This window comes from Pongo abelii, chromosome 21, assembly GCF_028885655.2.
Source record: "Pongo abelii isolate AG06213 chromosome 21, NHGRI_mPonAbe1-v2.0_pri, whole genome shotgun sequence".
In the NCBI taxonomy this organism is placed as follows: Eukaryota; Metazoa; Chordata; class Mammalia; order Primates; family Hominidae; genus Pongo; species Pongo abelii.
In genome coordinates this window covers 42650825-42678685 of record NC_072006.2, presented here as the reverse complement: position 1 = coordinate 42678685, position 27861 = coordinate 42650825, and the positions used below count along the sequence as shown (strand labels likewise).

At 40.3% G+C, this 27861-nt stretch overlaps 1 protein-coding gene across 6 annotated transcripts in view; it reads right to left on the bottom strand.

The window, feature by feature from the left end:
* The window catches only part of RALGAPB (Ral GTPase activating protein non-catalytic subunit beta), a 103108-nt gene that overhangs the window by 66896 nt on the left and 8351 nt on the right, over positions 1 to 27861 (bottom strand). For 3 of the 6 annotated variants that reach the window (XM_063720512.1, XM_054541783.2, XM_024238835.3), the window contains exons 1-5: positions 21583 to 21676; positions 19213 to 19428; positions 14717 to 14919; positions 10351 to 10514; positions 7883 to 8069 (exon numbers count right to left, since the gene is read on the bottom strand). In XM_063720512.1, coding sequence (XP_063576582.1) covers positions 7883 to 8069; positions 10351 to 10514; positions 14717 to 14919; positions 19213 to 19428; positions 21583 to 21663 — 851 coding nt within the window. In that variant the 5' untranslated portion in view covers positions 21664 to 21676. Of the gene's footprint in view, positions 1 to 7882; positions 8070 to 10350; positions 10515 to 14716; positions 14920 to 19212; positions 19429 to 21582; positions 21839 to 24018; positions 24223 to 27861 lie in introns of those variants that run through there. The other 3 variants (XM_024238832.3, XM_054541784.2, XM_024238831.3) reach the window with 3 other exon arrangements.

Sequence of the window (27861 nt, the reverse complement as noted above, 5' to 3'; positions counted from 1 at the left end):
ATGAACCTGTAGCTCCCAGCTGCCACGGGAGGCTGAGGTGAGAAGATTGCTTGAGCCTGGGGAGGCTGAGGCTGCTATGAGTCCTGATCATACCACTGCACTCCAGTCTGGGCAACAAAGCAAGACCCTGCCTCAAAAAAACAAAAGTAACAACAACAATAACAAGGAAATTATTAAATGAATTATAATTCCAATTATATAATGGAAAACTACAAAACCATTAAAAATATGATCTCAACAGCTATTTGATGAGAAAAAGTTTGTGTAACTAAAGTGACAAGAATCAGACATCAAATGAAAAAAGCAGATAATATTATATAGAATAATTTCAAACGGGCATTTTTAAAAAGGGAACTAAATGGAAAAAATACATTAAAATGTTAACATGGGTTGGCTCTGAGTGACAGGTATCTGTCCCTACATTTTCCAAATTTTCTATTACAAGCATGTACTGTTATTATAATCAAGATAAAAGCATTACTTAAAAACAGATTCTTAATTTTTTTTAAAGCAATCATCCTGCCTCAGCCTCCCAAAGTGCTGGGATTACAGGTGTGAGCCACCGCTCATGGCTAGATTCATAATATTCATGTTCTCTGTGATATACTAGAATTGACAAAATATTCCAAAGCTTCATTTTTTAGTTTAAATAATAATAAAGATCTAAACATTTTATTAACTCAGAAAAAGAGAAGTCTACCTTCTGATACATAACACTACCTATAAAGTTTTTGCTCCTGTCACCCCCTCTCTTTGCCCCCTATCAAACCTGAATGAGATCAAGTCTCTAGATCTAACTACCAGTTTATAGGAAATACAGCGGGGCAGAGGAATATGGTAATTAACAATGTGGACAAATCCAAAATGTGAAACACTCTATAAGACAATCCAGTTTCTTCAACAAAAAAATTGCAAAGAAAAATAAAGCAGAAACCTAGGCCAGGCATGGTGGCTCAGGCCTGTAATACCAGAACTTCGGGAGGCCAAGGCAGGAGGACTGCTTGAGCCCAGGAGTTCAAGGCCAGCCTGGACAACATGCAGGAACCTCATCTTGACCAAAAATATAAAAATTAACCAAGCATGGTGGTGCATGCCTGCAGTCCCAGCTACTCAGGCAGCTGAGGCAGGAGGATCACTTGAGCCTAGGAGATTAAGGCTGCAGTAAGCTGTGATTGCACCACTGCATTCCAGCCTGGGTGACAGAGTAAGAAGCCCTGTCAAAAAAAAAAGAAAGAAAAAAGCAGAAACCTATACAGTTGTCCTTCAGAATTATGGGGGATTGACGCAGGACACCCCTCAGATGCCAAAATCCATGGATGCTCAAGTCCCCTTACATAAAATAATTTAGTATTTGCATATAACCTACACACATCTTCCTATATACTTTAAATCGTCTCAAGATTACTTATAATACCTAATACAATGCATACACATCCCTTCATTTGCACAGATTCGATGCAGTACTCAGTAGAAGGCAAATTCAATTTTTACTCTTTGGAATTTTGTGAAATTTTTTGCCAAATATTTTTGATCTCTGATTGGCTGTGTCCATGGATACAGAACCCACAGAGGGCCAACTGTACCTGGAAATTTGAACACTGACTGGCTAACAGATATTAAAGAATTGTCAACTTTTTTAGGTGTGATAAGTGTATCATATTTTTTAAAGAACCCTTATCTATATCTAGAGTTATACAGGTATAACCTGGAGATCTTGCAGGTTCAGTTTCACACTACCTTAATAAAACAAACATTGCAAAAAGCAAGCCATGCACTTTTTTTGGTTTCTCAATGCATGTAAAAGTTATGTTTGGACTATACTGTAGTCGATTAAGTATGCAATAAGATTATATCTTTAAAAATCAATGCACATCCTTAATTTAAAAATATTAATATTTTACTGCTGAAAGATGCTAATAATTATCTGTGCCTTCAGCAAGTCATAATCCTTTCCCTTTTTAAAATTTTCCAACTTTAATTTTAGATTCAGGAGGTACATGTGCAGGTTATCTGGGTATACTGCATGATGCTCACGCTTGGGGTACAAATGATCCCATCATCTGGGCTTTTCAACACCGCTCCTCTTCCCCCACCAGCAGTCCTCAGTTTCTAATGTTGTCATCTTTATGTCCATGAGTTTTATGTCCAATGTTTAGCTCCCACTTATAAGAACATGTGATACTTGGTTTTCTGTTCCTGTGTTAATTCACTTAGGATAATGGCCTCAAGCTGCATCCATGTTGCTGCAAAGGACACAATTAATTCTTTTTCATGGCTGCATAGTATTCCATGGTGCATATGTGCCACATTTTCTTTAGCCAGTCTACCACTGACAGGCATCTAGGCTGATTCCATGTCTTTGCTATTGTGAATCGTGCTGCAATATATAAAAGTGCATGTGTCTTTTTGGTAGAACAATTTGTTTTCTTTTGGATATATACCCAGCAATGGGATAGCTGGGTTGAATGGCAGTCGTATTTTAAGTTCTTTGAGAAATCTCCCAACTGCTTTCCGCAGTAGCTGGAACTAATTTACATTCCCACCAGCAGAGTATAAGCATTCCCTTTTCCCTGCAGTCTTGCCAGCATCTACTGTTTTTTTGACTTTTTAATAATACCCATTCTGCCTGGTGTGAGATGGTATCTCATTGTGGTTTTGATTTACATTTGTTTGATGATTAGTAATGTGGAGCATTTTTTCATGTTTCTTGGCCACTTATATGTCTTCTTTTGATAAGTGTCTGTTCATGTCTTTTGCCTGTTTTTTAATGGGGTTGTTTTTTGCTCGTTCAATAAAGTTCCTTATAGATTCTGGATATTAGAACTCTGTCAGATGTATAATTTGTGAATATTTTCTCCCATTCTGTAGGTTTTCCGTTTACTCTGTTGACAGTTTCTTTTACTGTGCAGAAACTCTTTAGTTTAATTAGGTACCACTTGTCGATTGTTTTTGTTGCAATTACTTTTGAGGACTGAGTCATAAATTCCTTCCCAAGGCAAATGTCCATAATAGTGCTTCCTAGGTTTTCTTCTAGTATTCTTATAGTTTGAGGTATTACATTTAAATCTTTAATCCATCTTGAGTTAATTTTTACGTATGGTGAAAGGTAGGAGTCCAGTCTCATTCTTCTGCATATGGTTAGCCAGCTATCCCTGCACTATTTATTGAGTAGAGAGTCCTTTCCCCATTGCTTGTTTTTATTGATTCTGTCAAAAATCAGATGGCTGTAGTTATGCAGCTTTACTTCCGGGTTCTCTATTCTGTTCCATTAGTTTATATATCTGTTTCTGTACCAGTACCATGCTGTTTTGGTGACTGTAGCCCTCTAGTATAGTTTCAAGGTAGGTAATGTGATGCCTCCAGCTTTGTTCTTTTTGCTTAGGATTTGCTTTGGCTATTAGAGCTCTTTTTTGGTTGCAATATGAATTTTAGAATAGGTTTTTTCCGAGTTATGTGAAAAAATGGCACTGGTAGTTTGATAGGAATAGTGTTGAATCTGTAGATGGCTATGGGCAGTATGGCCATTTTAATGATATTGATTCTTCTAATCCATGAACATGGAATGTTTTTCCATTTGTTTGCGTCATCTAGAGTCATCTTTTCACTGGTGGAGAGTATTGCCTCATTGATGGCTACAGACTGATCAGGATGGTGACTGCTGAAGGTTGGGGTGGCAGTGGCAGTTTTTAAAAATAAGACAACAATGAGGTGTGCCACATGGACTGACTCTTCTTTTCACAAAAAATTTACCTGTGGCATGCAATGCCATTTCATAGCATTTTACCCATAGTAGAACTTCTTTCAAAATCGGAGTCAATCCTCTCAAACTCTGCCATTACTTTACCAATTAAGCTTATGTAATATTCTAAATACTTTGCTGTCATTTCAACAATGTTCATGGCATCTATACCAGGAGTAGATTCCACCTCAGGAAACTCTTTGCTCATCCGTAAGACTCCTCACCATTAGTTTTATCATGACATTGCAGCAATTAGTCATCTCTTTGGGCTATACTTCTAATTTGTAGTTCTCTTGCTACTTCTCCACCTCATCTGCAGTGACTTCTTCCACTGAAGCTTTGAACCCCTCAGAGTCATTCATTAGGGTTGGAAACAACTTCTTCCAAACTCCTGTTAATGTTGATATGGTAGCTATAACCTTACAAAACGTACAGTTGACCCCTGAACAATGTAGGGACTAGCGGTGCTGGCCCCTCAAACAGTTGAAAAATCTATGTATAATGTTTGACTCCCCCAAAATTAACTACTAATAGCCTACTTCTAATCAGAAGCCTTACCAATAACAAACAATTAACACATATTTTGTATGTGTATTATATATGGTATTCTTACAACAAAGAAAGTTAATAAAATGTTATTAAGAAAATCATAAGGAAAATCAGATGCAGCAGCACACCCATAGTCCCAGACACTTGGAAGGCCTGAAGCAGAAGATATTGTGTTGGTACAAAAGTAATTAGAATATGGCAAAAGCCGCACTTACTTTTGCACCAATCTAAACAGCTTGAGCCCAGGAGGTTAAGGGTGTAGTGCACTATGATCACACCTGTGAATAGCCATTATACTCTAGCCTGGGCAACACAGCAAGACCCCCTCTTTTAAAAAAATCATAAAAAAGGGCCAGGCGCAGTGGCTCATGCCTGTAATCCCAGCACTTTGGAAGGCAGAGGTGGGGCAGCTCACATGAGGCCTGGAGTTAGAGACCAGCCTGGCCAACGTGGAGAATCCCTGACTCTACTAAAAATACTAAAAAATTAGCTGGGCATGGTGACTCACGCCTGTAATCCCAGCTACTGTGGAGGCTGAGGCACGAGAATCACCTGAGCATGGGAGGCAGAGGCTGCAGTGAGGCAGAGGTTGCAGTGAGCTGAGATCGCACCACTGCACTCCAGACTAGGTGACCAAAACAAAAAAAAAATCATATAAAAGAGAAAACACATTTACATTTACAGCACTGTACTGTGTTTATTGATACCATAAGTTTATGTCATCTGTTTACAAAGTCAATTGTCTGCCTGAAATGGCAGGTGACCACAGCTGCAGACCTCAAACGACAGAACGTATCGAGCAATTAAACTTTTTCTTGTAATGTCATGAGTTTTCTCTGCTTCTTGGGAGCACTTCCAGCACCACTAGTGGCACTTCCTATGGGTCCCATGGTATTATTTATTCCAGGTTTACAGTATTGTAAATTAAATATGACAAAAAACAAATGAAAACTGAGACATCACTTTTTACTGAGATACACTATTTACTGGAGAGATTAACTGCTCAAGCAGAGATGATTAGTGTCACATGTAGTTTTAAGTGAATATTCACAACACTTGAGCTCATTGCAATAGCAACAGGAAGTGGTTACAAAATTATTACAGTAGTATAGTATGTAACACAGTTAATTTTATGCAATTATGATTTAATACTGCAGCTTTTATGTTTGTTTACATTTCTTTACCTATTGTTTAGATTACTGCAAATGGTATCATGTGTAGTCTATAAGCATTTGTATGCATAAGTTTTAATAAATTTTAATTTAGTATAATACATTTGTGTATATTTTATGGTAGTAAACGATACAAGACTAGCATGTACGTATATTTTATGCCTATGACATACCTAATTTTTCCTTAATTTTTTCAATATTTCTAGGCTACACGGTTCATTTGCACATTTTTTCAAATTGTCTCAAATCTCAAAAAAAATTTTCCACTATTTTTAATTGAGAAAAATCTACATGTAAGTGGACCCACACAGTTCAAATACATGTTGTTCAATGGTCAGCTATATTTCTTAAATAAGATTTGAAAGTCAGGCCGGGCACAGTGGCTCATGCCTGCAATCCAAGCACTTTGGGAGGCTGAGATGGGTGGATTGTTTTGAGACCAGGAGTTGGAGACCAGACTGGCCAACATGGTGAAACCCCCACCTCTACTAAAAATACAAAAACTAGCAGGACATGTTGGCACACCTCTGTAATCGCAGCTACTCGGGAGGCTAAGGCACAAGAATCACTGGAACCTGGGAGACGGGTTCTACAGGCACAAGCCACCACACCTGGCTATTTTTTGTAGCGACGGGGTTTTGCCAAGTTGCCCAGGGTGGTCTCAAACTCCTGAGCTCAACTAATCTGCCCACCTCGTACTCCCAAAGTGCTGGGATTACAGGCGTGAGCCACTGCACACAGCCAGAATAAATTTAACATCATTCTTAGTATATGAGCTGCCAAGGCGAGTGCAAATTTAACATCATTCTTAAGGGCCCTAGGATATTCCAAATGGTAAATGAGCACTGGCTTCAGCTTGCCAGGCACTGACTTCTCCTCTCTAGCTATAGAAGTCCTAGATGGTGTCTTCTTCCAATACAAGACTGTTTAATGCACACTGAAAATGTGTTGTTTAGTGAAGCCACCTTCATCAATGATCTTAGCTAGATCATCTGGATCACTTGCTGCAGCTTCTCCATCACACTTGCTGCTTCAGCTTGCACTTTCACGTTATAGACACGGCTTCTTTCCTTAAACCTCATGAACCAACCTCGGCCTGTTCCTAAGCTTTCTTCTACAGCTTCCTCACCTCTCACAGCCTTCATAGAACTGAAGACAGTTAGGCCTTGCGCTGGATCACGCTTTGGCTTAAGAAAATGTTGTGACTGGTTTGATCTCCTATCTAGGCCACTCAAACTTTCTCCATATCATAAATAAGCCTGTTTTGCTTTCTTATCATTCCTGTGTTCAGTGGTATAGCATGTTTAATTTCCTTCAAGAACTTTTCCTTTGCATTCACACCTTGGCTAACCATTTGGTGCAAGAGGCCTAGCTTTCAGCCTATTTCGGCTTTCAACACACCTTCCTAATTAAACTTAATCATTTCCAGCTTTTGATTTAAAGTGAGAGACATCCAACTATTCCTTTCACTCGAACACTTTGAGGCCATTATAGAGTTACTAATTGGCCTTATTTCAGTATCATTGTGTCTCAAGAGTGGGAAAGAGACGGGAAACAGCTGGTCAGTGGAGCTGTCAGAACACAAACAACATTATCAATTAAGTTCACTATTTTATATAGGTGTAGTACATGGCACTCTAAAACAATTACAATGGTAATATTAAAGATCACTGATCACAGGTCACCATAACAGATAAAACTGTAAAAGTTTGAAATACGCAAGAATTACCAACATATGACAGAGGCACAAACTGAGCACACGCTGTTGGAAAAATGGCACCGACAGACTCGCTTGATGCAGGGTTGCCACAACCCTTCAATTTGAAAAAAAAAAAAAAACATGGTATCCGTGAAGCTCAATACAGTGAAGGGCAATAAAACAAGGTATGCTTGCATATTAAAATCAGGATTGAAATGAAAAAATAAGTCTGAAAAAAAGAACCTAAGAGTGTACTTATAAAACAGTGATAGTATATATAAATGGCAAAAAGGTAAAATTATTATTATTAAAAAACTGCCTACTTTGGTTATAAAGTAGCATGCATAGTATGGTCCCATTCCTGTAAAATTATATATAAATATACATGGTGGGATTTCAGAACTTTTCTATTATACCTTTCTATGGTTTGTTTCTTTAAAATAATGATTATGCATATTTTAATGATCAAAATAAGAGTGGAATTTTTTTGTGGGGGAAGTAGGGTATAAAATTTATCTGTTTCTCAAGAATACTTGATTATTCTGAAAGGTTTTAAACAGGCACTAGCCAAACTGTTATATCTATGTTTAAAAAGTAGCTCAATTCTGTATCTAAAGTACAGTAATAACAGACCCAGCCTTTGTTATAATGTATTCCATGAATGCCAGAAAGCTGCCTAAGGTCAGACAGGTGAAGGAAGGCAGGGCAATGACAATAACCTACCTGGAAGTGAGTGCACAAATGACCTTGCTCCACTGCTCCACCACTGCTGGGTGATGCCTCCAGTTAGCCACCATCTCCTTGGCTGTTTTCCAATAAGGAGGTGTTGGGAAGCACCGAGTACAAGCTAGTAACCACACCTCAAAGAGAACACCAATCAACTTCTCTGCTAGATTCTCAGCAATGCCACCTTACCAATGAAAAGAAAACACATCTTTGGCAAACTTATTTTTAAAGCAGAATCTTTAAGACACTGATTTGGGAGAACTGGTCAAAAAATTAAAATAAGTGCAATATTAAGTTTTGACTTTCAAATAATCATTTAATAGTAAAAATGAGAAGCAATTCTTAGGAGTTTCTGTACCCAAAATCACAGACACATCAAAAAATTTTTCCTTTGAAAGATTTCAAGTTGCCCTATTCATTTCTTATTGAAGGCCTTAATCCTCCAGCAAGGGGGGACAGAGGGACACAGGGGAGAAGGAAAAGGATGACTGCCTATGATGACTGACTACTATGCGTCAGTTTCTATGCCAAATAGTTCATACAAATGACCTCATATAATCCTCACATTAATTCTGCAGGATAGGTATCTGTAATACCTAATATCAACTCCTAATTATACCCATTTTGAAGATGAGAAAACTTAGATTCAGAAAGTTTAAGTAACTTCTCCAACTTCATGCAGCCAGTAAGTGAAGGACTCACAACAAACACCCATGTCTTTTTACCTCCAAACTTTGCCATACAGTGCTCCAAGTATTTGAAAGCCACCCTTCAAGGGAGAGAGACAGAGAGACAAATAATGGAGCAAAAGGACTGGTGTTGGGAAGGACAGAGCCTTAACCATGAAAATGGGGCTGTTCCCCCGTTCTAAGCCCTGGAGCCAGGTGGAAAAACAGCAGTGGTCTTTACACCGCATAGCTCTAGAAGGGAAAGTTGGGACTCACAGGAAAAGTTATAAGAATGTGTGTTTCAAATGAGCAAAACCAAAGTTTCAACAACAAAGAGCCCAAGAGGGGGATGAATTGTCTGCCTCATGCTGTTGAGATCCCTGGCATGGGGAGTAAGTAGCAGAGAGGTGATGAATCAATGATTGTCCAGCTATTGTCAATATCAGACAGAGTATTACTATCATCGCATCCCTTCCCACACTGAAATTCCATGCTTCCTTTCAGATATTTCCCTGAACACTGCATCTGTGTGAGAACACAAGCACACTCGCATGTGTTAGTCAACAGAGTACACCAATGAATAAGCAACAAGAGAACTTGGAACTAGATGATCAACTTATAGTTTATATACACTGTGCTATATACAAAGCAGGGATTCTGAAATACACTGTAAAGTCTTATAAAACTGGAGGCATTTAATGGCTAGCTAATGAATGGCAAACTGGCACACTTCCAAATAGAACAGTTAAAAGACTTTGGAGGTTTCATTTGCTGAGTAAAATATCTTCTGTCACTATCAAGTTTTCAGACTCTACTTTGATAACTACTTTGTAATACATTACCTATAGGCTCTAATTTAATTGGTTAGTTGTTTCTTTTCTTTTTTTTTTTGAGACGGAGTCTTGCTCTTGTCGCCCAGGCTGGAGAGCAGTGGTGCGACCTCAGCTCGCGATCTCGGCTCACTACAACCTCCGCCTCCCAGGTTCAAGTGATTCTCCCGCCTCAGCCCCGTGAGTAGCCGGAATTATAGGTGTGTGCCACCACGCCTGGCTAATTTTTCTACTTTTAGAAGAGATGGGGTTTCGCCATGTTGGCCAGGCTGGTCTCAAACTCCTGACCTCAGGTGATCTGCCTGCCTCGGCCTCTCAAACTGCTGGGATTACAGGTGTGAGCCACCATGCCCGGCCAGTTGTTTCTTATATAGGCTCTATCCTAACTTTTTTTTTTTTTTTTTTTGAGACAGAGTTTTGCTCTTATTGCCCAGGCTGGAGTGCAACGGCATGATCTTGGCTCACTGCAACCTCTGCCTCCCGGGTTCAAGTGATTCTCCTGTCTCAGCCTCCCAAGTAGCTGGGATTACAGGCGCCCACCACCACACCTGGCTGATTTTGATATTTTTAGTGGAGACGAGGCTTTACCATGTTGGCCAGGCTGGTCTCGAACTCCTGACCTCAGGTGATACACCTGCCTTGGCCTCCCAAAGTGCTGGAATTATAGGCGTGAGCCACTGTGCCTGGCCTATCCTATTAAACAAGCTACTGCTCCCATCATTATCAAACACGCATAATTCACTGAGTCCCTCCCTACATTAGCAAAATCATTACTGAAGGTAAAATAACTTCATTAGTGCTAAAGTTATATTGTGCCTGAGGGTTTCCATTCTAAGAACTGTTAACCTTTGTTTGTAAACCGTCATGCCAAAATTTAAATCCCCAGTGAGTCTATCGCTCACTGAGTTTAAAGATGAACTGTATTTGGAGCTCAGAAATAAATTAGAAAAAAAATAAATAAACAAACCTTGAACAGTTGGTGGGGCCAGAAGTATGTCATTAATCTGCAGAAGAAACAACAGTAAGACTTCCCAGGTTTCTCGGGCCATGAGAGATGACTCACGAGCCAGTTTCTGAATGGCTCTCAGGACCTGTAAGCATAGTCGAATCTGACTGGAACCCTGTTCCTGTCTGAAGAAGACAGACAGATATCACTGACAAGCCTGGAGGAGAGACAGCAACAGCTTCAGGACAGGTGACTTATGGATGTAGTGAGCAGTGGTCCAATGAAGCTCCCTAATATTATCAGCAAAGAGGGCTAGGCATACCGTCTTCAGTTTAAAGCTACTTCTTACTCATCATAAAGCTAAGCACTCTGGGATCTAAACCTACCACTCCTATGAGAACTGGAAAGCTTCTGGGAGGAAGGCGGGAATACTAGAACATAAACTTCACTTCTGGATTTTCTATGTCTAACATGTGCCTAACACATAATAGCAGACACTCAATAGGTTTTTGTTGAATGAACAAGTAAATACCCACCGCCACCCTTGCTGCTCACATTGAAGCAGAATGGCCTTGGTATTCTTTTTTAATTTTTTTAAACACATATTTGCAAGAATTCTGCATGTGATTTTACAGTGCTCATAGTCCTTCTGAAGCTAAGGTCTGTTAGAGAAGGGCCTACAGGCCAGACGGAATAGCCTAATAGGTCCCCAAAATTAATGAGGCATGCAGGCATTGCTTCAGAAATAAATACCTGCTACTGCTGCTCTAATTTTAGAAAAAGACACTTAGCCAAAGATGGAGGCTCCAAGGTTCCCAGGATACCCTGGAACAACAGTTTTAAAACTCGCTGCAGGATCATTTTTTCCAAGGGAAATCTTATAAAGAAGAATGATCTATAAAACAGATCAAAGTATTTTGGCTAGGATTGAAGATGAAGATAGAGGTCCAGGCCCCAGCCCTTACCCTCACTTTCCAAAGTAGACCACTGAGAATTTTGAGAATAGTAGGAAACCCACTGTATTAGCAAGTGGTAAGCTGGCCTCCAGATCTTTTATGGGAATCCCAAGAGAAGTATCTAATATGACTGAAAAATTCTTGAGGCCAAGTTTCTACATATTGCCATTTGTCACAAAGAACTGACAGAAACATATCTGAATCAGACTGGGGAGTTTCCTCAAGAAATTCCAGAAAATGAAGTGAGTTCCCTTAGAACTGTCAACCCAACCTTAGAATAGAGATTCTCAGATTCTGGGCTATGATGCATAAAACGAGACACTTACCCTAGAGTTGCAAGCAAATGACACCACTAAGTTTTCCCTAAAGAAGTCAGACCTAAAGCAAAATGATGAGAAAATTGCCTAGGAAGACCAAGCACCTCCAGGAGCGGAGAGACGTTCCACATTCAGCTAAAGGTGGATCTAGTAAAGGTGGATCTAGTCCATGTAAAGCCCTAAGGCTCAAGCTTGTGTCTATTGCTCTGGCTTACTTGAAGAAGAATAAAAAACTATATCATAGCCCCAAACCTCATCAAGTAATATAAGAGGAAGCCCAGAATAAGAAATAAAAATACCACTAATGGCCCTGGGACTGACACTCTTCCAAGAGTGCATGCCTCCTACATGGTAACTTAGGTCTACCTACCATTTCCAGGTATTTGCCCAATGACAGGAAAGGAAATACCTCTTCCTAAGGTACTGAGGCTCCTCCTCATTCAGAAGGCCTAAATTCAGAGGCAGGGTCCAAAGTTCTAAAGCTAAAAGAAACAAGGTAATCTTTACATTAAAAAAAAACAGAAGAGCTCAACACCAGAGAGTTCCCTTTCAAAAATATCAAGTTACTTTTTAAAATGTAACTTGTGATCTTCAGAAAAACTGCTTTAGAACAGTGGTGGTGAATGCTGGCCAATGGGTCAAATCTGGCCTGCTATCTTTTATTGTAAATAGTTTACAAATCTGGCCTACTATCTATATTGTAAATGAAGTTGTATTAGAACACAGTAATGATCATTCATTTACATATTGTCTATGGCTGCTTTCATGCCACACCAGCAGAACTAATTATAACACTATATGACCCGCAAAGCCTAAAATGCTGACTCTTTGTTAACCCTGCTTCAGAACAATAATGTTTTTTTAAAGTACAGTATAGTATATGTGAGCAATTAAAACCTTAACCAACTTTAAAAGATGATTTACTCTTCACTCAATCATGAAAAAAAAAATCAAACTGATGGGCAAAAGAGAAATGTTACATTCATTCTGACATAATCTCTAGCAAAATGGTAAAGGCAGTTCCCTCCATTTTGAATGTCAGTTTTTATAAAAACAACTAATTAAGTAAACTCAGATGACAGTTTTGTGAACTATCAGAATCAAATAAACAACTAAAACTTCAAATAATGGGAGATGAGATCATAACACCAATACTTAGCATTGAAAATATTCAGCTAATTTTCCTAAAACATTAGCCAGGAAGAGAACTCTAATTCTCAGTTGAGTACCCTCGCAGAATTTACTAACACTTATGCACACATACTTTTGAGAAAACAAGGTAATTACCAAATAGCAAAACCATTTATAAGGTAGTCATGTTTCTCAAAAGAGAAAAGTAAAGGCACAAGCCTAATTAACTCAAATGCTATTAATTTTTTTTCATCAATACAAATTAACTGAGCACTGAGAGGTAGTAGGCTTACAAAGAGGAAAGAGACACAGTGACAATACTACTCATGAGACTATCCCAGGCACGAAGAAAAAGCCCAGTAGGCTCCTAAATGGCAAGAAAGTATTAAAACTATTACACCATTTTAGAAGAACCTGCTTATAAACAATATTCTAAGTACTCCCAACCGTTTCCTGTTTTTTTTGTTTTGTTTTGTTTTGTTAGAGACAGAGTCTTGCTCTGTCGCCCAGGCTGAGTGCAGTGGTGCAATCTCGGCTCACTGCAGCCTCCGCCTCCCAGGTTCAAGCGATTCTCCTGCCTCAGCCTCCCATGTAGCTGGGATTATAAGCACATGCCACCACACCCGGCTAAGTTTTGTATTTTTAGTAGAGACAGGGTTTCACCATGTTGGCCAGGCTGGTCTGGAACTCCTGACCTCAGGTGATCCACCCGCCTCAGCCTCCAAACGTGCTGGGATTACAGGCGTGAGCCACTGCACCCGGCCCATTTCCTGTTTTTAATTCCATGTGAAATCAATAAATACAAACAACATGCCTTTAATTGACACCTAAGATAAGTGCTAAGTATTAAAATACCAGTATTGCACCAGATACTGTGGAAGCCTAAAATAGAGACAACAGAGTTCCTGCCTTCAAGTTGGTTAGATGGGGAAAGGAGGCACACATTTTAAAAGATAAGCAACAAAACAGAGAAAGATACAAGAGTGATACAGAAAGTATCATATAGGTTCAGAGAAGGTGTGATCGCTGTGGGCCTGAGTGGTTAGGCAGGACTTCTCCTCACAAGGCAGAATTAAAGAACCAACAAGAATGAGATGTGGTGATGGAGAGAAGGAAGAGGAAGAAGACACAAAGACATCATGATGGGAAAGATCTTTAAGAGGTCTTAGAGGAATGTCTGACTTATGAGTCTGACTACAGAGCAGCACTCATGCAGAATTAAGAACAGCTAGTCTAGTTAGGGGCCAGACTACACCAGGCATTTCATGCATGGTATGCTGTTTACACCTGAGCCTACAGACCAGAGTTCTGGAGACTTCTCCTTTTTAATTCAGATTTTCCAAAGTAATCTTCCTTCTATATTTAGAAAGTTAAAAACTTACAGAGCTAGTTTTCAAAGTCCCTCACTGTATGACAGACCAAAAGCTCTAACCAGAACTTTACCAAAAGGAAACATGTTCTACTGCTCCTTGAAGGTATCCTATATTATGATATTTAAGGCCCTTGCCTAAGAAGATGGAAAAAAAAATCAGAAACAAACTATCAAGAGGAATCTTTTGGCTTACTACCAATTTGCCCATAATCATTTCAAGTGTCTTCATTCTCTCATAGGAAAGATGCCTATTAAGGTAGATGCGTCTCCCTTAGTTGTGTTTAGCCTAAATGGAGACAAGAATTGTGATAGGCAAAAGTATATATTTTTTGAGTAGAAGGGAAAGATGTTATAGTATTTTAATATCTAACAGGTATGAGATTTTAGAAGCAAAGCCAAAAACCTTTAAAGAACACATACCTGTTAAAAACTCCTAGTAAACATTACATAAGCCCATCTCTCCTAACATTCACATTAATACAATCTTTAATTGAACACATGAAGTCACTGTTCAGAGGACTAACAATGAAATCAGCTCCTATACTACAGTAACATTTATGAATATTTTACTAGGACTCTGATAATGGGCCAGATAGACAGGTATAGCTTACCTTGGTACAAAAAGATTTTGCAGGTGTTTTAGTATAGTTTGAACATATTGATTAGGCTCTTTAATAACTGGCAATGGAATAGAATCTTTCGGCAACACTAAAGCCATAATCCAGTCTGTATATACATCGACGCAATATTTTACAGTCTCTCCATCCAATGGAAGGGTCAGTCCATAGCAAATGACTTCCATGGTCCATTTTACCTAGACAAAAGAAAATATCCATATAGAATTATTACACATGCCTATCTCAGTAGACTGATTTAAAATGTCAATCTCTTTTATTGCCAAAAACCTCTAAATTGACAGTATATTCATCTCAATGTAAATATCAGATTTATTTTAGATAATGCATTTTTCACATATCAAACATACAATTTCCCAAGCAAAAGATTTAAGAAGAAAATAAATTACTTATTTTTGAATATCAAGCCTATGCTGGTTTTTACCCTTTAGATATTATTATTATTTGCTCTGTGAACTAAAAAGTAAATACAAGTCATTTCAAATTTCCATAGATTAGAGATGCAAAACAGAACATTTTAGAGTTTTTTCTTCACTTAATGTTTGAGTACGTGTAGCATTTAGAAAATCATATAAAGTCAGTCACATTCCATCTCCAGATTATGCAAATGCACAAACAACAGGAAGAAAGATCAACTGTTTGACTCTTATTTTACAACTGTTTTCTCTGCCAAAAATAATAATAATAATAATACTTAAAATGAAGAACAAACACAGGTGAGAAAGGACTGAAGCTGGGCAAGATCTTAACAAGGCATTTAGCTGCACTGAATGAGTCCCAGCCTCCTGACCTAGCTGAATCACATCCTAAGGACTGAGAGAACTTGCCTAAGAGACTGCTGAACCACTAGGCTGCCTGCAGTCGTAATTGTAGAGATTAAGTAATCTGGCCCAAGTCACTGGTTTATAAAAGGTGGAGCTGAAAACTTGAATCCTGGTCTTCCAACTAGAAGGTGCCACTGGACCACTTTTTCCAAAATGACTTTGGCACATTAGTCTAATACTATTCTGTCATGTGGTATCTTAACCAATTATAAATCCAGCCATTCTACCATCATCTGAGCTATATGTCTCCGTCTATGAGAAACCCCAATTTGCAAAAAAGGGAGGAAACTGTATTCCAGACATTGTAAACTGGAAAGTTTAAGTGAATTCCAGACAAAACTTTGAGACAAATTACTAAGCAGTCAGTGAACACTCACAAAAGAGAAGCATGATCACCAAGACCCAGCCTGCTCAATAAGATCAAGCCATGCCAAATGAGCTTCATTCCTTTATTAATAGGGTTACTATTTAGAGGGCAATTTACAAAGCACTTTCATAAATATCATCTAGCCATCACAATAACTCCGTGTAGACAGGGTAAACTATCCTTACTTTATACATAAGAAAACAGAAGCTTAGCAAGATTAAGCAATTTGGCACAAGTCACTGGTTTATAAAAGGTGGAGCTGAAAACTTGAACCCTGGTCTTCCAACTAGAAATTTGAAGCTATTCTCTCCATACTATTAACAGAGTTCTCCGGCAAACGGGTATCTGGGTGTTAGCAAGAAATCTAGAGAGACCCAGGATCTCCTTGTGGACAAGATGGAGACATATGGCCCAGAGGATGGTACAATGGCTAGATTTACAACTGGTCAAGACACCACATGACAGAGTTAACAGTAGATTAATGTGCCAAGATCATTTTGGAAAAAGGTGCTCAATGGCATGCCAAAGGCCCTGCCAAGATTCTAACTTAGGGAAAAAAAAAAAGAAAAACAGTGTATGCTGATCATCTGTAGATACCACAAAGCTAAAAAGGATGGCCAACTTGTTGGACAGAAATTCAGGATTCAAAAAGGCTTCAACAGCTTAAAACCAAAGTTAAATCTAACAAGATAAATATATGTATTAAATTTGTTAAGCTCAAAAGCAACTACAAAGGTTAAGGGTAGGAAATATATGGTTTAACTGCAATAAGTGTTAAAGAAGCCTATAACAGCACAGTGAAGCTGTGACAAATTTGGAGCAGGGTGTAGCAAGATTTAGCCACATAAGAGAAGAGATTCTAAAAGACATTGCAGGTCCCTAATTATCAGATGAAAAACCAAGAAGATATCTTTGGTGGCATCTTCACACAATTGTTTAATTTTATAATTCTAGGCCAGGCGTAGTGGCTCAAAACTGTAATCCCAGCACTTTGGGAGGCCAAGGACTGTGGATTACCTGAGGTCAGGAGTTCGAGACCAGCCTGGCCAACATAGCAAAACCCCGTCTCTACCAAAAATACAAAAATTGGCCGGGTGCAGTGGCTCACACCTGTAATCCCAGCACTTTGGGAGGCCAAGGTGGGCGGATCACCTGAGGTCGGGAGTTCGAGACCAGCCTGGCCAACATAGAGAAACCCTTGTCTCTACTAAAAAAAAAAATACAAAATTAGCCAGGCATGATGGCAAATGCCTGTAATCCCAGCTACTCGGGTGGCTGAGGCAGGAGAATCGCTTGAACCTGGGAGGCAGAGGTTGTGGTGAGCTAAGATCGCACCACTGCACTCTAGCCTGGCCAACAAGAGCGAGACTCTGTCCCAAAAAATAAATAAATAGGCCGGGCACGGTGGCTCACGCCTGTAATACCAGCACTTTGGGAGGCCAAGGCGGGCGGATCACGAGGTCAGGAGATTGAGACCATCCTGGCTAACATAGTGAAACTCTGTCTCTACTAAAAATACAAAAAATTAGCCAGGTGTGGTGGCGGGCGCCTGTAGTCCCAGCTACTCAAGAGGCTGAGGCAGGAGAATGGTGTGAACCCGGGAAGTGGAGGTTGCAGTGAGCCAAGATCATGCCACTGCACTCCAGCCTGGGTGACAGAGCAAGACTCCGTCTCAAAAATAATAATAATTAATAAATAAATAAAAATACATTTAAAAAATACAAAAATTAGCCAGATATGGTGGCATGTGCCTGTAGTCCCAGCTACTCAGGAGGCTGAGGCAGAAGAATCGCTTGAACCCGGGAGGCAGAAGTTGCAGTGAGCCGAGGTCGTGCCACTGCACTCCAGCCTGGGCGACAGAGCGAGACTCCGTCTCAAAAAAAAAAATGTATAATTCTAGAGGAAACAGGAATTCTCATCTCTTTTCAAGGGTGAGAAAGGAGAAAAACAAGGGCTGCATCAGAGCACCTCTATCTACTCACGTACCATCTCTTCCCAGGAGAAGGCAACAAGGGATCACAAACGCACCAGGAGGAGAAACACTAGGGCCTGTGCTAGTCCTCAGGGATAAATCTAGGGTCCTCTGAAGAGAGAAAAATGTTCCTCAGACGGAAGACCTTTACTCTTCAGAGACCCATGGCTGAGGGAGGATCCTACCCCTAGAGCTACAAGTTTTAGTCTTATATCTAAGTCTAATCTCTCCTTCACAGGAAACCAAAAAGCAAACAAAAAAAGGGTCTGAGAAATAGGGTACAGGTTTTGCTAAACGTGAAGTCTGAAGGTTGCATGAGCTTCTTCAACACAAGGGACAAAGTTTTAATCCTGCATCTTAGCCAGAATTTATACTAGCAAGCTCCTCTATCACTCCATTCTCAGGGCCCCTTCACGACTTCCCAATGGCAACTTTTTAACTTCAGCCTGGGCCGCTGAACCCAAGAACAAAGGGCCAGCTTCAGGGCAAGCCATTCCAAGAGCCCCTATCTTTAGAAACTGTAAACACCCAGCCTGGGCAACATAGTAAGAACATCATCTCTATAAAAAAATTTTTTAAATTAGCCTGGCGTGGTGGCACGTGTCTGTAGTTCTAGCTACTTGGGACTCACTGGGGTGGAAGAATCATTTGAGCCCAGAGAGACTGAGGCTGCAGTGAGCCGTGGTGCCACTGCACACCAGCATGAGTGACAAAGCAAGACTCTGTGTCAAAAAAAAAAAAAACAGCAAACACAATCCCAATTCCAATCACCTAGGCTTAGGCCAGAAGGGCTTGGCTTCTCTGCAGCACTCTTAAACCTGGAAGCCAGGAAGGGGTAGGTAGGGATGAGGACAGGGGAGAGCTTAAGCACAGCATACACATAGCCTGAAAACTCGACATGAGTCTTCAGTCAGGGACCATCCAGAGGTAGGGATGAGGCCTTCCAAACACACTCTAAATGGAAATCAGAAGACTAAGCCTAGATCTTTGGGGAAAGGGTTTGACATTCAAGTCTCTGTCTTGGCCTTTAGCTCAAGTGGAGAATTGACCATAACTAGTAAAAAGTCCCAGCAGCAAAACAGTACAACTCATTCCTTATAACCTCCACAAACTCCGAGTCCCAGCCCTCAACTCAAACAAGATCAAAATTGAGAAGTCATACTACGTTGGGGAGAAATCCATTAAAAAGTTGACGTTATTCTACTACAGCTCTTTTCAAAGAAAAAAGAACAAAAAAGTTAACTTAAACAAATTCTTCAAGAACAAATGTACATTTTCATATAAGAGAATGAAATTTAGAAACACTTACTTCTTTGTCAGTTTTTAACAAACTCTCACTACCAGCCACTGAAGGGGTACCTAACACCTGCCCAAGAGGACGGACTACAGCATTTGCCACCTCTCGTCCAACGCTCTCTGGATAGCTGTGCAGCACACTGGTATGGCCTTGATCATTCTGAATCACCAAATGCAGTGACCTCCACTCAGAGTACATCGTGCCACTAAAGTACAATCCAAATGGCACCTGAAAAGACAAAACAGAAATGCATGTCAAATTATACTACTGGAAATTAACAGAAATAAATAAAACAGATGTATAGACTATTGGCATGATAAAGAATGCTGCAAACATCTTGCCTCTATCAGTGTTTTTCAAACTGTGGGTCATGAAACTATCAATGTTTTTCAAACTATGGGTCATGAAATAAATGTTATGGATAATATTTGTTTTATGATATAGGATGTATGATAAAGGCATCACACATAATAAAGGTAAGCAATGTTTCTGTGAAACTTGTTTCCTTTGTAATATATGCATATGTTCTGGGTCACAGTAGAAAATATATATTTTTTCTTTTGTTTTTTGAGACGAAGTTTTGCTCTTGTTGCCCAGGCTGGAGTGCAATGGTGTGATCTTGGCTCACAGCAACCTCCGCGGTTCAAGCAATTCACCTGCCTCAGCGTCCTGAGTAGCTGGGATTACAGGCATGCACCACCACGCCCGGCTAATTTTGTATTTTTAGTAGAGGCAGGGTTTCTCTGCATTGGTCAGGCTGGTCTCGAACTCCCGACCTCAGGTGATCCACCCGCCTCAGCCTCCCAAAGTGCTGGGATTACAGGCGTGAGCCACCGTGCCCAGTGGAAAATACATTTCTTATTATAGGTCTTAGTCCAAAAATTTGAAAACATAACCCTAATGTGAATATGTAGTCTCCAAGATTTTCCTGCAAGATAATTGTATAATTTTTCACACTTAACTTGTATATTCATCTGGAATTTACTTCTGTAAGTGGTGTAGGAAAGGTCTGATTTTACTTTCTTCTAAATGTATGGTCAGTTGTGTCAGCATCACCTCTTAAAAATACATCCTTTTCGCACTAAACTGAAATACTAATTCTGTCATATATTAAATTTTCATTTCTTCTAGAATCTACGAAACTTCTGTTCTATTCAACTATTTGTCTATTCCAATGCCAACCCATAATGATTTAAGTTCAGTGGCTTTATAGAATGTTTTTTCCAAAACTTTATTGTCTTCTCTAGACATTTATTCTTCAGTATACAATTTATTATTTTATCCAAATCAAAAAAAATCAACAATAAAGCCTTGCTAGAATTCTAATGGGAATTGCATATACCACCTTGCCAGCCTCATCTTCTACTGCCACTTTCCCACAAACATCCTAAGCAATGGCCACAAAGAACTACTGATGATTGCTCAAGCCCAGCAAATTCTTTCTTACCCTAAGTCACTGGTCATGCTGCTCCCACTGACTGAACTGCCATTCCCTGCCTTGATCCACCTTATGAAGTACTCAGCCTTCAAAGCCCAACTCGAATGTCCTCTCTTTGGTAAAACCTTTCTTGACTCCTTAGACCAACTCCTCTCAGCTGAGTGCCTATTACCGGATGTTCATATAAAGCTGCCCATTAGCTCATTCGTTAGTGGTGTACAGATACATTCACCACAAAAGTGTCAGCCTTTTTTGGGTGGGGACTTTGCCTCCTGAACCTCTGAGTCCCTGGCAGACAGTGGACATTGACCATGTGTTTGAGAGTGTCAAGGTTTACTGATGGGAAAAAGGAAGATATCAGAAGGTATTCCCTCTATTCCACTAAAGTGTGTCCAAAATTTTGTATGTTATAATCAAACAAAAATTGAAAAATGTTCACTTGTTTGAAGCTAATTACTAGTAAAAATAAAAGTTGGATGGTTTCCAAATACTAAATGAATATTTAATATTCAGGGTCCATCACAACACATTATTGGAAGAAAACAGATTTTAAGAAGAAAAAAAAGGACAAACTAGCTCTCAAATTCTACTGTACACTTAAGAATCATCAGGGGAGGAAAGGGTCTAGCTGAAAATGCAGACTCCTAGACCCCATTCAGAAAAAGTTCAATTCTGCAGGTCTGAGCTGGGGCCTGAGAATCTGCATTTTTAAGAAATGGCCACTACCCTCCCAATTCTGAAGAGAGGAGTATACCTTATGAAAGACCAATCAAAATAGGTTTAATAGCTATTAAATCCTTCTGACAAACTTTTTTTAAGTTTTTAAATGTAAGAAATTTTCATTCTCTAAATGTATTAATGTTTAAATGATTAAATGAAACCAAAAAATGCCTTCAAGAAACATGTAAAATAGAAAGATATAGGCCAGGTGTGGTGACTCATACCTGTAATCCCAGCACTTTGGGAGACTGAGGTGGGTGGATCACCTGAGGTCGGGAGTTCGAGACCAGCCTGGACAACATCATGGTGAAACCCCGTCTCTACTAAAAATACAAAAATTAGCTGGGCGTGGTGTCACACACCTGTAACCCCAGCTACCTGGGAGGCTGAGGCAGAAGAATCGCGTGAAACTGGGAGGTGGAGGCTGCAGTGAGCAGAGATGGCGCCATTGCACTCCAGCCTGGGCGACAAAAGCAAAACTCCACCTCAAAAAAAAAAAAAAAGATATAGAAAGGATACAATGAAAAAGCTGAACTAAAACATCAAAATATATGTAACAGAAAAAAAGATGCTAAACTTTAACAAGATGCAGACAAAAAACATTAAAACAAAGAAATGCATTATAATTACAGATACATTAAGTAAAACAATGAAGAGAACATAAACATTAGAAACAAACATGGAAGAAACACAAAGGCAACTAAAGTATCATTTTGTACCTATTAAACTAACAAAACAAGTGATAAAACTCAACTCTGGCTCACACCTGTAATCCCAGCACTTTGAGAGGCAGAGGCGGGCAGATCACCTGAGGTCAGGAGTTTGAGACCAGCCTGGCCAACAGGGCAAAACCCTGTCTCTACTAAAAGTACGAAAATTAGCTGGGTGTGGTGGCGGGCACCTGTAATTCCCAGCTACTCAGGAGGCTGAGGCAGGAGAAGCTTGAACCCGGGCAGCAGAGGTTGCAGTAAGCTGAGATCGCACCACTGCACTCCAGCCTGGGTGACAAGAGCAAGACTCCGTCTCAAAAAAAGAAAAAACAAAAAACTCAACTCTGATGAGGCGCTAAGGAACCAACTGAGAGATTAGGGCAATGATTTTTAATAGAAAAACCTGTCACCTAGAGGCACTGTGGAAAAAAGTGTACTTTTGGTTAGCACAATGACTGGGGCAAGCTGCTGGTATTACAGGCAGAGTCAGGAAATCCAGACATCCTGTACTGCATGAGACAGTCCTGCACAATGAACAATTATGCCACATCTCACATGACTTTTGAACATCTGCTAGAAAATCATTGTCTGAGCCTAAAAATTAACTTCATTTACATATAAATACAAAATATATTGTGCTATTTTAACAGACTGAATTTTCCAATAATGCAATTAATCATGTAAATTGAGGAAGACTAAACTTCATTATCTTTAGAACCAAGAACTGTTCACAACTCTAGAAAAATCACATCACCAGGCCAGGTGCGGTGGTGGCTCACACCTGTAATCCCAGCACTTTAGGAGTCCAAGGCGGGCGGATCACCTGAGGTTGGGAATTCGAGACTAGCCTGACTAACATGGAAAAACCCCGTCTCTACTAAAAATACAAAATTAGCTGGGCATGGTGGTGCATGCCTGTAATCCCAGCTACTCAGGAGGCTGAGGCAGGAGGATCACTTGAACCTGGAAGAGAGAGGTTGCTGTGAGCCCAGATCACACCACTGCACTCCAGCCTGGGCAACAAGAGCTAGTATACAAGCTCTGTTTACAGCTATTACACAGTTCTAGCTGTCACCTAGAAGGAATGCAGACCCAGACTTGCCAGATAATCCAATTTTTGAAGAGACACAGAAAATCTGGACATTTCTATAGTCTCCTACTCTTTAAATGTTATCAACTAAACTCAAAACAAAACAAAACAAAACAAAAACAAAAACAAAAACAAAAAAACACAATGTCGGCTAAAAAAAAAACTTATCTATGGTCCAATTTATGCCTCTGATCACAAATAAAGGCATATACTAGTTTTGGTAACTGAATTACCAAAATCCTTGTGGAAAGAGGATAGTGAAGTGTATACTTTGTATAAGCTGTTGATGCCCCAGAAGTCACCCCAACCCACCTTTGTTGCAGGGGCTGGGCTTATAACCCAACTATGGAGGTCCTACAACTTCACTTTATTTCATCGTGGTTGCTGTTAGGGAAAAAAAGGATGAAGGCAAAGTGCAGTGACAGATTTGGTAGAGGGAGTTCCATTAGGCCCAGTACTGTCCGTGGCCAGCCTACTCTTTTCTTTTTTTCTTTTCTTTTCTTTTTTTTGAGATGGAGTCTCACTCTGTCACCCAGGCTGGAGTGCAATAGCGCCATTTTGGCTCACTGCAACCTCCGCCTCCCGGGTTCAAGCAATTCTCCTGCCTCAGACTCCTGAGTAGCTGGGACTACAGGCGCCCACCACCACACCTGGCTAATTTTTGTATTTTTAGTAGAGATGGGGTTTCACCATATTGGCCAGGCTGGTCTCGAACTCCTGACCTTGTGATCCACCCACCTCGGCCTCCCAAAGTGCTGGGATTACAGGCATGAGCCACTGCGCCTGCCCAGCCTACTCTTAAACACACAAATAAGAACCTCCTCTTGCTGTTGTGGCTTAGGCTATCCAAAGCAACAAACCTCGGAGATCCTGGAGAACGTTACTTTCAGGAGCCAGTACTGCTGCACCGCCTAGGCCCTCCTAGGCAAGAATCAACCTCTCAGGATAGCACCATGGCATCTGTATCAACCTCTCAGGATAGCACCATGGCAGAACCCTCATGTGTCTTGATCACACTTGCCATGTCTTCGTCTACTTGCCATGGGGCTGTTTGTAGCTCCATCCTGTTAATAAGTTGGCACACTTGTAAGGCACCTCAGGCTGATATGTCATTTTCCTAAACATTCACCCAAGGATAGCATGAACGTTTTGCCAGTACAAAGCAGAAGACAAACGGTGCCTTGATCCGGCAATTTGACTTAAGTTTATCCTTATAAAACAACTCCATTTTTAAAAATGTACAAGATGCTCACTGTAGTATTACACATGAGATGGGGAAGTGGGTGTAATTTAACTTCCATCAATAATGGGAAAATTTCATAATTAGGACATATTAATTCTATATACTATTACGTAGCCATTAAACACCGAGATTACAGAGAAGCATAAAAACATAGATGAGAGTGGTTAAGAGCCAGTGCTCTGGAACTAGGCTTCATAGATTCAAATCCCAGCTCTACCTGCAAGCTGGGTAACGTTGCAAAAGTTACTCTACTTTTGTGTTGGAACATCCTCATCTGTAAAATGGGGATAATAATAGAATAACGCCAGGTATGGTGGCTCACGCCTATAATCCCAGCACCATGGGAGGCGGAAGCAGGCAGATTGCTTGAGTCCAAGAGTTTGAGACTAGCCTAGGCAACATGGAGAAAACCCAACTCTACAAAAAACACAAAAAAGTTAGCCAGGCATGGTGGCGCACACTTGTAGTCCCAGCTACTCTGAAGGCTGAAGTGGGAGGATCACTTGGATCCTGGTGTTGGGGCTGCAGTGAGCCATGATTGTGCCACTTCACTCCAGCCTGGGCTACAGAGCGAGACTCTGTCTAAAAAAAAAAAAAAAAAAAAAAAAAGCAAATAGTAGATTAGGAGCCTACACATTGTGTTTGTTGTGGTGGTGATTAAAGAATCACATATGTAATCTGTTTGAAACATGCCCTTGTCCATGTAAGCAATCAATAAATAACTATTAAATAGAGAAAGAAAAACATATATATCGTAATTACAACCAGATAAACACATAGGCCAGACGCGGTGGCTCACACCTGTAATCCCAGGACTTTGGGAAGCCAAGGTGGGTGGATCACCTGAGGTCAGGAGTTCGAGACCGGCCTGACTAACATGGTGAAACCCTGTCTTTACTAAAAAATACAAAAATTAGCTGGGCTTAGTGGTGTGTGCCTGTAATCCCAGCTACTTGGGAGGCTGAGGCAGTAGAATCTCTTGAACCTGGGAGGGTGAGGTTGCAGTGACCCGAGATGGCGCCACTGCACTCCAGCCTGGGCAACACTGCAAGACTCTGTCTCAAAAAAAAAAAAAAAACAACAACAAGATAAACATACAGCTGTGACTAAAGATTAGAAGGATGGTAGAGAAATGCAAGTACAGTTGACCCTTGAACAACATGGGTTTCAACTGCTAAGGTCCACTTACATATGGATTTTCTTCCATTTCTGCCATCCCTGAGAGAGCAAAACTAATGCCTCCCCTAACTCCTCAGCCTACTCAACATGCAGATGATGAGGATGAAGACCTTAATGATCCACTACCACTTAATGAATAGTAAATATATTTTCTCTTCCTTATAATTCTTAATAACATTTTATTTTCTCTTACTTTAAGAATATGGCATATAATATATATACAAAATATGTATTATTTGACTGTTTATGTTATTGGCCAGGTTCCTGGTCAACAGAAGACTATTAGTTGTTTTGGCAGAGTCAAAAGTTACATGAAAATTTTTGACTGCACAGGGTCAGTGCTCCTAACCCTTATGATGTTCGAGTCAACTGTAGTTTTAACTTAGTGGTAGAAATGTTGGTACAACTTAATGTAATGTTTTTATTACTACATCTTCATGTCACAGAATTGGTAAGTACATTTCAGCATCCTGACTATACATATGAACATTCAGAGACACTGGAAGGGACCACCAAGTAGACTTATTCAATAAACAGCTATTAACCATCTATTTTGTCCAATGCAGTGTTAAAACCATTAAGAAGAAAGATTAATAGGACTTGGTTCCTGTTTTCAATGAGTTTATGGCTTAATTAAGGAGATTAAGATGTATACATTGATATGGTTTGGCTCTGTGTCCCCACTCAAATCTCATCTTGAATTGTAACTCCCACAATTCCCATATGTCATGGGAGGAACCCTGTGGGAGGTGACTGAATTACGGGGGCAAGTCTTTACGGCGCTGTTCTCATGACAGCAAATGAATCTCACGAGATCTGATGGCTTTTTAAAAACCGGAGTTTGCCTGCACAAGTTCTCTCTTTGCCTGCCGTCATCCACATAAGATGTGACTTGCTCTTCCTTGCCTTCAGCCATGATTGTGAGGCTTCCCCAGCCACACGGAACTAGGATTTCTCCATTAAACCTCTTTCCTTTGTAAATTGCTCAGTCTCGGGTATGTCTTTATCAGCAGCATGAAAACAGACTAATACATACCATAAATAACTATAACATAAGTTAGAACATTAAAATGTTGAATGTGATATTTTTAAAAACTATAGGCAAGATGCCATGGAAGTTCAAAGGAAAAAGATTACTTTTGATTGAAAGATAGGCTGAGCTGGAAAACAACAGGGTAAGATCAGTGAAGACTATAGATACAGAGCATATGAATTGTGCATTGAAAGAAGGGTATAATTTTGACAGAGGTAAGAAAATTGAGGTGATAAGACTGAAGGTAAAAAGGGGCAGATGAGGCCGGGTGCAGTGGCTCACGCCTGTAATCCCAGCACTTTGGGAGGCCGAGATGGGCAGATCATGAGGTCAGGAGATCAAGACCATCCTGCCTAACACAGTGAAACCCCATCTCTACTAAAAATACAAAAAAAAATTAGTCGGGCGTGGTGGCACACGCCTGTAGTCCCAACTATTCAGAAGGCTGAGGCAGGAGAACAGTGTGAACCTGGGAGGCGGAGCTTGCAGTGAGCCAAGATTGCGCCACCGCACTCCAGCCTGGGTGACAGAGCGAGACACCGTCTCAAAAAAAAAAAAAAAAAAAAAAAAAAAGGGGGGGTGGGGGGTGTCGCAGATAAAAGAGAGAACAAAATACATAGAAGAGCCAAGTGTGGTGGCTCATGCCTGTAATCCCAGCACTTCGGGAGGCCGATGCGGGTGAAATCATCTGAGATCAGGAGTTCAAGACCAGGCTGACCAACACGGTGAAACCCCATCTCTACTAAAAATACAAAAACTAGCAGGGCGTGGTGGTGTGCGCCTGTAATCCCCGCTACTCAGGAGGCTGAGGCAGGAGAATCGCTTGAACCCAGGAGGCGGAGGTTGCAGTGAGCCGAGATCACACCACTGCACTACAGCCTGGGTGACAGAGCGAGACTCCATCTCAAAAAAAAAAGGAAGAAAAGAAAATACATAAAAGAAAGGAAACTTGCTTCAAGTAGCAAAAAAAAAAAAAAAAGCACTAGAAACTGAAAACCCAGAGCCAAAGGAAAGAAAGCTACATATAGAAAGTGGTAAGGTTTCAAAGGTAAGCAGTGACCAATTTTGAAGGACTCTGAATGTTAGGATTGAATACTTGTAATTAATTCAGTAAAACTGGAGGCAGAAAATGAGCAAAAGTTTAACCTTATCTTAGCCAGGCATGGTAGCGCACACCTGTAATCCCAGCTACTCGGGACTCTGAGGCATGATAATCATTTGAACCCAGGAGGTGGAGGATGCAGTGAG